Here is a 12,749-nt window from a genome sequence, read left to right as displayed (position 1 = left end):
AAAAATATTTTTAATTTGCTTCTCTATATCCAATGTATCTTATTTGCCAAAAAGTACAGTATTTTATTTTTATATTAGACCAAAACTTTAGGAATATTCAAAAACAATAATGTTGAGAAGGTGATTATCAGGTTAGAGCAGTGGTCTGAAAAAAACTCTTTAATTTTCTGTTTCATCGCACAAATATCTCATCAGTCCTCTGTTTTGTTTCACATCTCTTTTGCAGATTCATAAATTAAAGCTCACTTTTATGGCTTTTAAGTTGCTTTTCGTGGAGATAAAATATTCCTTTGCTCATCTCTTTGGGCTGTATTTAAATTCTACCTGCATAGAATTTCTCCTTTTTTTCTGCTTCTTCAGCAAGTTCAAGATATATATGTATATACATACATTTGGTATTATTAGATCAAAGCTTGTAGCACTCCTGAGACATTAAAAAAAGCATGCTTTTTTAGCTCTACACAAATATTTTATTAATGTTTAAAGTTTACCTTTTCCTCTGAGAGTCACCAGATTCCTCAGTTAAAGTAAATTAAAGGGTCTGTTGTACAATGTTGATCAGTAAATGCTGGACTTTTACAACATTCTCATCAGCATTTATGATAAGATAAACATCAATCAAAATATACAAACCAGAAACCATCCTTTTCCCCCTCCTTAAGGTGGCAAGTTCCACTATTTTTGCATGGGCTATTTACACAGGCATGAATGGGCACATCACAGTCTTGTCCCTGTGGAGTATCAGAACACAGAGCAGTTAATTACACTGTCTTTGTAGGGCTGGGTATATAAAACTGGGAACAACAGCCCAATAGTTACTACAGGAATGGAGACAAGGTTCTAACTTAAATTGTCATTGCAACAGTGGATATGATAGACCAGGAACAACAATCCAACATAAACAGTCATTAGAGGAGTGGGTATGACAGACTGGGAGCAGCAGTCTAATTCAATTTTGCCGCCAGATTTCCAAAGTAGCTGCTCTGCCTGCTGTGTTGATGACTTCAAAATATTTTTATTGCAAATAAAATTAAAACTAATTTACTGGCAGCCTTCCATCTCGTAAGATGATGGGTTGTGTCATGGTGGTTAACTTAATGTTAACTCGTAACTGCTGTCTCCTGTGTTGTGCTATGCTATGTAGTGAAACTGGAGTATCCTCTCCAGGGCTCCTGAACAAAATTTGTGGAAACCCTGTGCTGCTCAAATGTTAGGGTCCCCCTCTCAACCTCCTCACTGAGTTCAAAGGAATTCAAAGCACTATGTTTGGCACCGGCTTGGTTGCAGGAGTGGCCAGAAAGATGACATATTTAGACATCAGTCTGCATTTGGGCTCCATTCCAGATTTTTGTCAGGTTTACTCCCTTAGCCTTGAATGCTCTTGATGTATGCACAAGGCAGTGCAGCTATTTGCTTATAATGGGGAGTTTGGTTCATAAGTACCAGGGCATGTCCACATACCAGTGGGCTTGTACACTGCTTGAGACTGAACACTGAGACTCTAGACTCATAAAAGGGTTATTTAAGTGGGGTTCTGTTTTGACAGCTGGAGAGAACTATTGGCTTTTCTTGATTTATATATTTAAGTAGTTCTTTTTGTGATTTCTTTTGTCAATGTCTCAATGATTATTTGCTCAAGATTAATAAGTCTGAAGTGTTTGAAGCTCTGTTATCGATACTTTAATGGTCTGTTTGATTGACACTTTTATAGGTATGTAGGAGCAGTATTATTTTTCAAAGGAAGATTTGTGAATGGGTGTTTTCTTTCTGAGCAATTCTACATATGTCATTGTTACTATATGTCTCATTTGTTCTGCACATAGCGCGGAATTGTCCCAGATTTGGACTAAGCATGGTAGGGGTGGGAAAAAAGGCGATTGCATTGTAGCCAAATTTGCTGATGATACAAAATAGCTAGGAAAGGGAGGCGTGAGGAGGATACAAAGAGTCTGCAAAGGGATATAGATAAGTTAAGTGAGTGGGCAAAAAATTGGCAGATGGTGTATATTGTGGGAAAATGTGAGGTTGTCCACTTTGGCAGGAAAAATAGTAAAACAGAATATTATTAAAATTGAGAAAGATTACAGAATGTTGCAGTACAGAGGGACCTGGGTGTTCTTGTACATGAATCACAAAATGTTAGCATGAAGTTACAGCAAGTAAGTAGGAAGGCAAACTGAATGTTGGCCTTTATTGCAAGTAGGATGGAGTACAAATTAGGGAAGTCCAGCTACACCTGTGCAGGCATTGGTGAGATAACATCTAGACTACTATGTGCAGTTTTGGTCATCTTACTTAAGGAGGGTGTCATGAGGCTATGCCCCTTTATTTTTGAAAATGAGATTTTCAAACTTTCAACTGACTGGAAATTTTGCAATTTGAAATGAGACAGAAAAAACTATTAAAAATGCAAGGCCACCTTCCAAGGTGAAGGTGAAAAACAAACAAAGAGAGAGACATTCTCTATAATTTAGAGACCCATTGAAACTCAGAACAGTCTAAGGAAGAGTCATTAAAATGCAAAGTGCTAGTTATTGAAAGAACGGACCCATCCGAACCCTCTTGGAAATACACAATGTGTGCTATAATTCAATGTCAGACTGCAGCCACTGCAGAGAGAGAGATTACAAGAAAGCTTTCAGTAGAGGAACCAGACTGAAAGCTGGGCTCTCTCCCTCTCTTTCTTTTGGAACAAGTGTACTATCCAGCGCTGAAGCCAATGTTACTAGTAATCTACCAGTGAACTGAGATCTCGTAATAATTGCAACATCTTCTACGTCTGACCTTATTCACGGAACCAGCTAATCCAAAACAGCTGCAATGTTTAAAAATCTATGCCTCAAGGACAATCAAAGGACACTTAACTGTATTTTTTTAACTTTGTTTTACTGGACTCTAACTTCCCTTAAATCTGATAGCATGTGTGTGTGTATGTGTGTGTGTTTAGTTTTCCTCAGGTTTAGTGGTTAATAAATTTGTTCTTTCTTTAAGAAAACCTTGTTTGATTGGCTCTTCATTGCTCACAGCTTAAATAGTTAAATCATTTCAATTTGGAAAAGCCATATCCTCATGAAAAAAAAACTTAAACCTTTGGTGTGACCAACCAAGGAGGCTGAATAGAAGGGAATCAGTTCAACCCTTTTCACCTGGTTGTAACAATAGGCACACTTCTAATGGAAGGAGCTCAGAGAAGGTTCATTGGGCTGGTCCCTGGGATAAAGGGTTTGTCTTATGAGGAAAGGCTGAACAGGTTGGGCCTATACTCATTGGAGTTTAGAAGAATGAGAGATGATCTTATTGAAACATAAGATTCTGAGGGGGCTTGACAGGGTAGATGCTGAGAGGATGTTTCCTCTCATGGGAAAATCCAGAACCAGGGGCACAGTTTAAATATAAGGGGTCTCCCACTTAAAACAGAGATTAAAAGGAATTTCTTCTCCCAGAGGGTCATTAGTATTTGGAATTCTCTTCCACAGAGAGCAGTGGAGCCTGGGTTATTGAATATATTCAAGGCTGAGTTTAGCAGATTTTTGATTGACAAAGGAGTCAAGGGTTATGGCAGGCAGGAAAGTGGAGTTAAGGCCACATCAAATCAGCCATGATCTTATGGAATGGCGGATCAGGCTTGACGGGCTGAATGGTGTTGGTAGTTTTAAAATCAATAATTTTAGTGTGACTTGACCACTTTGTAGTCTGATTCAAGACGTTATTTAATATAGTAAGCTAACGTGGTCAGAAGCCATGGTGAGGAGACATTTTAAAAATTAACCAATTACTGGATTATTGGAAACCAGCCAGTGGACAAGTAGCAAGCCTCAATGTTGAGACAGTTGAAGAATAAGCAATTAATCAATAGATGTATTTGTATAGGCTGGTAATATAACAGAAAGTATGTAATGATGTTTGTTTCATAAGTAGAACTTGATTTTAGAAATACTAATTGAATATTATGAGAATTGTAAAATTATGGTTCTGAAGCCAGTCTGGAAAATTAAGGAATGCTAAGGTGAGCCTTCATGACCTTGAGAAGTTACACTAAGATGGGTAAAGATTGAGGCATTATTCAAGTATGAAACATTTTGAGTAGCCCCATTGTATTACTATATGATTCCCCCCCACTTACTCCTTCCTCCATCCTTACTCCTTCCTCCTCACTAACTCCTTCCTCCCCACTAACTCCTTCCTCCCCCGGACTCTTTCCCTCCTCCAAACTCCCTCCTCCCTGGACTCCTTCCTCACTGAACTCCTTTCCCCCTCCAAACTCCTTCCGCCCCCTGGACTTCTTCCCCCCTCCGAACTCCTCCCCCCTCCAAACTCTTTCCCTTACATCTTCCTCCCTTCTTACACCTGCCTCCTCAGTTGCAGAATTCCCCCTCGTTACCGTCCTCCCCCATATTCCCTCCCTCCTCCCAACCTCAGCCCCCCGACATCATAATTTCCCCAGTCCCCCCACCTCACTCCCCTAACACATCATTCTCCCCCTCCCAACCTCATTCCTTCCCCACCCTGGCACACCTTCCTCTCTCAGTCAAACCTAGACCTTACTCTCCCACCCCCTGGTACATCTTCCTCTCTCATTCACAGCTGGACCTTCCTCTTCACCTCCTCGACGATCACCCGTAGCAGACCATGGCCAAGACATTGATGTCCCGAAGCAGGTTCCAGACATCAACAGTCACCTTCCACGTTCTGTGAGCTACTTCATGGTGGAGCCATGTCCATTTAAATCCACCCAGCGTGCAATGAGCGCTTTCCCCCAGGGTCCGGTAGCTGTAGGGCTCCAGCATCTTCTGCTTCTCAGAATTCCACGATTTGAGCAAGGCCCTAACTGTAAGTCCGGATTTCTGCACATCACACTTGTCAAGACATGTTCTGAGCTGGCTTGTTTTCCTACTAACATGGGTGGTAAATTTGACTTTGGTGGGGGGGGGGGGGGCAATTCCAGTGAGCTGGACTAAAATGATATCTACATGTATTAAATTGACATTCCCAACATCCGGCGGTGGGAAACGTGACCCACCATTGAAGGGCGGAATGGACGATCACAAACTGGTTTCATGACGGCGTGAAACCCATTTTTGGCCTTCCTGCCATATCGTCTGCTCACACCCGCCATAACGCCCGATGCCAACTGGGACGGAAAATTCCAGCCATAGTGTACACCGGGTGAATGGGCATGGAAGGGCCATAAGTTGGTATGAGTTAGCATGGGGACTATAAGAGGCCATGGGGAGTGGGTAGGAGTGTGGGGGGTGAGGGCTATAGGGCCTAAAATATCACAAGTCCCAGACAACCAAGGCAGGCGTTTGAACCAGCCTGGTTTGGCATTCACCCCTCACCCCATGGCTGCTTACACTCTGCTTCTGGAGGCAAGCAGGACCGACTCTATCCCACCTCCCCCCACCAAAATACGAAGGTCGCACTATTCTTGGGCCTTTCTACCACGGTTTCGGTGAGCCAGTAAATTTCCTGACTCGAGCTAACCATCTCAGTAGTGAAAATCCAGGCCTAAGGCTTATATAAGATGTTTTTAGTCTCAATGTATCCCTTTTTGAAGGTTATGTTGTCCAACCATGTGTCGAATATAAAGTAATTAATCCAGGCATTAATCAAGTGTTACACTTTAAATAATTGAAGAGGGCATTTTAGTGAATCCATTTGTTATAATTGATAAGTGAACCTATTGGTATAAGCATCAGAATAATCCAAAAGGTGCTAGCCTGCTAGTTATTGCTCAAAAGCCTATTACTGAGCACTCAAACTCAATTCTAGCCACGGTTTTGTTGTAAGGGAATTTGTTTCATTTAAACCGCAGTTCTTTGCTGAATTTTTGCAACTTGTTTGCACTATTTAAACACTTCACCACAGGCAGTGGGGGAGGTAGTGGAAGCTTCCCATCTACCCCATTGTCAATATACTTCCTGTCATCAGATCACAGGGTGCAAATGATTCTTGATAGGTATATATATTTAGAATATCTGGTCTACACAACTGACATTGAATCTGTCACCTACATCAAGCAGGGCAATGTTCCTCCTCAAGTAATTAAGTGTTTACATCTCCATGATTTTCTCATTGCCTAATTTCTACTCCATGATTCAGCAACATGCCCAGTGAGACTACAATTCCAAGCAGTCAATATGCAGCTGGAGTTCCAATGTATACTCAAACTAAAGAAATGATTCCTCTGGTGTCCCCAGTTCCTACGCAAACTGCCCAACTGAAACCTTAAAGCTAAGATGTTTCTAAAGATGTGTCGGTGCAGACTCGATGGGCCGAAGGGCCTCTTCTGCACTGTGTGATTCTGTGAAAGTCCATGGCTGAGGGTAATAAATGGAAAGAACAAGAGCATACCAACAAGGCCAGGAGAAATATCACTGTCTAGCAAATCAAGTTGGAATGGAGAGGCAGATATATTAACTAAAATAATAATCATATAGGTGAGAAGTTGACCAGGAATTAGAGAGGAGCAAAAAGTTAGGAGGCATGGGGAGTAAATAGGACAAGAGCATGAGTAAGCCCAAGAACAACCCATTTCTGTACTGCCCAGCAGCAACATTAGGAAGAGACAAAAGTCTAGTCCATATAAATCTGTGACTACCACCCTGGGATATCAACTTACCTATTTGTTTTTCCTTGAGAAACTTAGGCAAAGGGCCAAGATAGAAGCAAATGCCAGGTAAAAGCTTAAACTTGAAAACAAGAAAAGGCTATTGACCCTAGGGAGCCCATTTTTTCACAGGCTCCATACAGGCCCCTATTCAACCCTTCAACTCTAGTATCCAGGAAATCAGTGGAGTTCAATTTAGGTAAATATTCAAACACATTGAATTGTTAAGCAAAAAAAAAAATTCTAAACCTATTGCTTCGACTTTGACTGATTGGAGGAAAGATCCTGCAATGCGTAAGGTAACAAAGATAACAGTGACATTCATCAGAACTAAGGAAAAATAGAAATGAGGTGAAATATAAGCTTATATTTCACCTCATTTCTATTTTTCCTTAGTTCTGATGAAGAGTCATACGTACTCGAAACGTTAACTGTGTTCTTCTCCGCAGATGCTGTCAGACCTGCTGAGTTTTTCCAGCTATTTTTGTTTTTGTTTCAGATTTCCAGCATCCGCAGTATTTTGCTTTTATAACAGTGACATTCATTTGTATAATAACTTTTCTTGGCCCTAATTTGCTGTGGCAGGGTATCTAATAGTATCTGCCATGAGGTGGACTTGCCCTTGCGTGTATGGATTTTAAATTGTTGGTTTGGCGAGTTGCTGGAGATGAGAGCTGATGATGCTGCAGTGAGAGAAACTGGGTACCTGGGACCTGAGTGAACAAAGCAAGCAACTATCTATTTCCTTAACCAATCAGATTGAAGGATTGTGAAATTAGAAACTGAAGAACAATGAGAAAGAAATGCAAATTAGAGTGGATGAATTCAGTGTCAATTCAGTTACCAAAAGAGAAATAAAAAGAGGGAAAGAAAGGTTAGAAGAGTGAGAGAGACAAAAAAGACAAGAAAGGAAAAGTAAAAACATTAAAATGTTATATTTTAAAAATCTTCAGCATGGTAAAACCCATAGGAATGAGATTCCATGCTTGTAATAGTTAATTTTCAATTCCAGAGAGGTTGACTTGCACTAATTGACGCTTTTTAAAAATTTATTCTTTAAGGGATGTGTGTGCTGCTGGCAAGGTCAGCATCTGCTGCTGACCCCTAATTGCCTCAAGCTGAGTGGTTTGCTAGGCCATTTCAGGGGCAGTTAAGAGTCAGCATTGCTGTGGGTTTCGAGTCACATGTAAGCCAGACTGGGTAAGGATGGCAGATTCCCTTCCCTAAAGGGCATGAGTGAAACAGATGGGTTTATACGACAATCAAATGATAGTTTCATGGGGCAGAATTTTTAGGTTGGCATGCAGGTGTGCGCCCGATCCGCTCGAGGCTAAAATAGCGCGTGATGACATTGGGCTGAATTTTCCGTTCGGCGGGCGGGCGGGACCCAATCGCGGGCGGGCGCGGAGCTGATCACCGCCAGTGATTGGAGCCGTGCCGCCATTTTATGTGGGTGGGCCAATTAAGGCATGCCCAGCGTGACGTCCGCCGGGAAGCGCTATGCGCTGCCTGTGCGGGCAGGGGGAATCGCTAAAATCGAGAGTGCGCTCTTTCGCGCATGCGCACGGAAGAGCGCACTCATATCCCTGAGGCTAAGTGCAGCCTCAGGGAGATCGCCTGGACTTCTAAAAATATTAAAAATATAGAAAAGAAATGTGACATGCGACATTGTCACATGAGTTGGGACATGTTCATAATTTCTATAACAACCTTATTACAATTTTTAAAACCCTATATGAAACCTCATGCCGCCGCTGGATGAAGTTTCATGTTTTTTCTATTTGCCGCCGGGGCTCCTGGCCTGCCCGCTAACCTTAAGGTTGGACAGGCAGGTCCTTTAATTGCTTAATTGATCCTGTCAATGGCCTCAAGTGGCCATTGACAGGTCGGCGGGCCCGCAGCTGATTTTGCTGCACCCCCGCCTTCCTGAAAATTTAAATGGGGCGGGATGACATTGGGGGTTCTGCCCGGTGTCATCCTGCGTCATTTTACGCGTTGTCGAGCGGGCCCTGCCCCCGCTCGTCGACGGTAAAATCCTGCCCATTAAGTGAGTGTCCTGACATCGTCCCGCGCTCATGCGATATTTCAGTCGGTGGGCACGCTTCCGGCTTTAGCGTGCCTGCCAGCAATTAAGAGGGAAATTAAGCCCATTAATGTTGCAATTGTCCCTGATTTTTCGTGGTCCATCCAACTTTTCAATTGACAGATGGGCGAATCTGCCAGGCGGACCTTGTATTTTTGATGAAACCCCACTCCAGGGCTGGGATGATGTTTCCGTTATTAAATTTAAAAAAATAAAAAGGTGTGGACAGAATTTTCAACATGTTTATGTTCAGCTGGCTGATTCTGATGTGTGGACATTTTTTTCTGGATTATAAAATCTTTATGTATTGGTTTTAAGTTTTTTCAGCTCCCTGAGGCAGTTCTCTGCCTTCCTCCCACCCCGACCCCGTCAGCGCTGAGCATTTCAGTGCACGCTTCGGGGGCTGATCGTGGGCGGAGGTCTGTCCTCTGGTTGCTCTAGGGCCCGCCGATCGTGCCCGCACGTCCACCTAAAAATCCTGCTCATGGTCACGGTTACTGAGACTTGCTTTCAATTCCAGGTTTTTTTAATGATTGAATTGAAATTCCACCAGGTGCCATGGTGGGATTTGAACGCTTGCCCCCAGAGTATTAGCCAGGGCCTCTGGATTATTAGTCCAGTAACATTACCATTAGGCCACTGTCTCCTCCCAAGCACATCGTTAACACATTAACACATTATTATAAGAGCTCTTGGATTCCTCTGTGGTGAATTTAGTTTGTATCTACCACACAAATACAGCAACCTTATGACATTCAATACATTTGAATGTTGCGCCAGACAGCAAGATGCTGTTTTTCATGAAGCTAATGGTGGACCAGCGCACCATGGACAGCAACCTTGTGATTTCTGCATTTGAACTCACATTTGCTTCTTGATTAAAGTTGCAGTGCCATTTAGGCATGAATAAGGGTGACTGTCACTTTCCTCACCATTATTTTGACAGTAAATTCTGAACCATTATAGCAAAATTTCCCAAAGTGTTTCATGTTGGGCGTTGGAACCACAGGTTCAGTTGGAACATTTAGCTGAGGTGATTAGAAGTAAAGTTAATAAATAGTTTTCAAGCTTCTGAAACAATAAAAATAAAGAAAGGTAGAAAGTTTTGGGGAGATAGTTCTACCGAGTGAGACTGAGATAAAAGGAAGGCTTTGGTACTGGGTGAGGTGCATGGTGAACTGAGCTGACAGACTGAAAAATACATGAAGGGGTACAGGGCTGGAAAAGGATACTGTGTTTGGGTGAGTTGGTAGCATGCAAAGGTTTGAAAATGAGGATGTTGCTGAGGGACAGGAAATCATTGAAGGTTGGCAAGGATCAAGTTGATAGGTGACCAGAACGTCATGTGGGATTGGACATGGTTGGTGGAGCTTTTTGATGACGAATTTTATGTAAGGTAGAGCTAAGGGAGAGGGTTTTTATCTCATTGGATGAGCGCGGCAGGCGGGCCCAGGAGCAGTCGCAAAACTGACTGCTACCCGCGATTGGGCCCCGACCGCAATTTCATGTTGGCTGGCCAACTAGCAGCCAGCCAGCATGAATCGTGCACAGCAAAGCTGAGTGCTGCCGGGATGGGGGCAGGAGGAGGGTAGGTGTGGGAGTTTGTGCATGCACGTGGCTGTGCGTACTGAAAGCTCCCTGAAGGCACAGAGCTGCCTCAGGGAGCTGAAGATTTATAACAGCACAAATAAAGGTTTAAAAAACTAATATGAACATGTCCCCACATGTGACTCTGTCAAATGAGCAGGGACATGTTGTAAATGAGATTTAAACATTTCTATTTTATTTTTAATTCCTGTTGGAAACATCATCCCGCCCGTGGATGAGGCTTCAAAAAAATCTTCACCCGCCCGCCAACCGAACGGTTGGAAGGATAATGAGAAATCCAACAGGGATGGAGTTGGGTGTTTCTTTAGAGGTGACAGTAGGCAGTCTTGATTTATATCCCCTTAACCATAGAAAAAAACCATAGAACCATAGAAAAGTTACAACACGGAAGAAGGCCATTCGGCCCATCTTGTCCATGCCAGCCCGAGGATACTCAGATGCCCTTTCTAATTCCACCTTCCTGCACTCGGCCCATAGCCCTGCAGCTTACAGCATTTTAGGTGCAGATCCAGGTACGTTTTAAAAGAGTTTAGAGTTTCTGCCACTACCACCAACTTGGGCAGCGAATTCCAGACACCCACTACCCTCTGCGTAACAATGTTCTTCTTCATGTCCCCCCTACACCTTCTGCCACTTATCTTGAATCTGTGTCCCCTGGTTCTTAAACTCTCCATCAAGGGAAACAATTTTATCTTGTCCACTCTATCTATTCCCCTTATAATTTTGTACACAAATTTCCACCAATCACTGCAAGAAAATTCCACTCAAAGTACAAACTAATTGTAACAATAAAATGTAAAGACCATCCAACTTCCAAAGAGTTGGTAAAGGAAAATGCCCAAGGATGCCAAAGTTTTAAAGTAAGCCTTAGGAAAAAAATATGGAAAGCTTTTGTGGGTCCACAAACGAGAATTTTGAATACAGATTGTAATCCTCCTGAACATAGCAGAGCACACTGCAGAACAAAAAGTCCCATGGGGTAACATACACTTTGAAGGCTAGACCTGAAATTCAGTCTTACAATTACTAACAACTGTCACTCTTCTGTTTTAAAATTACTATCAACTGTCACTCTAGCAATATATTATTTCATATTCTATCAGGAGGATAGACAGCTGTCAGCTGCCAATGATTTGTCAGGTTAATCCAGCAGGCTTATTTGACCTGGCAGAACAAATGAGATACCAGGGGATGATACCATCTGTGTGACAACATTGAACAGTAATTAACTGATGTTCAGAGCTGTCTCCTCGATAATACACACTCATGCTTTTCTCCAGCAACAAACTGCTGTGCAACACCAATGGCAGGCAGTCAGTTTTGTTCCCCTGTCACCCACTATATTACTGAAAATTATATCCTGTGTGTACATTATATTGCAAATGCATGGGTGCTAAATTCCATGGGTGAAATCTTACATTTAAGCCAGGATCGCATCCAGTGGTTCCTTGACGGAATTTATGGGATCAGTGCAAGATTGTGAGTATGGATCAAATGGGTGCAAGCACTAGTTCGGGCACATCTCTGGAACCTGCCTGCCTTTGAATGCTAGAATGCCAATGCCTGCCCAGGATAATGGGAATTGCCAAGCCTCCAGCTAGACCCCTGCCATGATCATATTGGCCCTCTGGAGCACTTTTTTCTTTAAGTTTTCATTCCTTTGGGTGGCTAGGCATACTTTCTGCATGGCCTGGCGGGGGAGTGCAAGATCCAGCCCCAGACCCTTGTGCAATTGGATCGTTGCCATTTTGCAGGATGTTGCCGTGGTCTCCCACCAAAGTTAGACTGGCAGAATGCTCTAAGAACTTTGGCTCTCTTTACTTTCTTGTAAACTGTGATGTTGTTGCCTTTCCTTGTCAACAGTCTTTTTGCCAATGTAATTTACTCATCCTGATTCAACAATACCAATTTTTCATTCAAAATAACATCCTTGCTTTGTTATAAAATCATGTGGCTGACTCCGTGATCAACCTCTCCAAGCAAAGATTGCAGGTTGGGGAATGTGGGCCTGCAGCTTGTGATCTTCCATCCATTAAAATTAATTCCCACTCGAGAAACGAAGAGACACGATCGGTGTCTTTAATATTTTGTAAGCCATGGTTAACATGAATTTAAGTAGTTACCTTTAATTTAAATCACATATTCCCAGGACGAATGGCAAGTATAAAATTAACAAGCTTGTAATGAGACTTTTGATCCCAATTGAGTCGTAGATGTTCTTCGAGTTAAAAGCAGAAACAGCTGGACAAATATCTGGTGAAGAATGGGATTGAGGGTTATCAAAGAATAGATTCTCTATGGAATTTAATTATTTCAGTCCTGGTGACCAAGGGAAAGCTAATAGAATGTTATCATTTATTGCGAGGGGAATTGAATATAAAAGTAGGAAGGTTATGCTTCAGTTATACAGAGCACTTGTGAGACTACATCAGGAGTACTGTATACAGT

General features: G+C 42.4%; 1 protein-coding gene across 3 annotated transcripts in view; it reads right to left on the bottom strand.

Annotated features, from left to right (window-relative positions):
* slit2 (slit homolog 2 (Drosophila)) overlaps positions 1–12,749 on the bottom strand; it is a 513,947-nt gene that overhangs the window by 54,574 nt on the left and 446,624 nt on the right. For all 3 annotated transcript variants that reach the window (XM_078545575.1, XM_078545584.1, XM_078545594.1), the window contains one exon: positions 634–731. In XM_078545575.1, the coding sequence (XP_078401701.1) occupies positions 634–731 (98 nt within the window). The remainder of the gene's footprint in view (positions 1–633; positions 732–12,749) is intronic.

Source organism: Cetorhinus maximus, chromosome 1 (assembly GCF_964194155.1).
Source record: "Cetorhinus maximus chromosome 1, sCetMax3.hap1.1, whole genome shotgun sequence".
Classification (NCBI taxonomy): domain Eukaryota; kingdom Metazoa; phylum Chordata; class Chondrichthyes; order Lamniformes; family Cetorhinidae; genus Cetorhinus; species Cetorhinus maximus.
The sequence above is the reverse complement of the archived record's forward strand: the minus strand, read 5'-3'. Positions and strand labels throughout refer to the sequence as shown.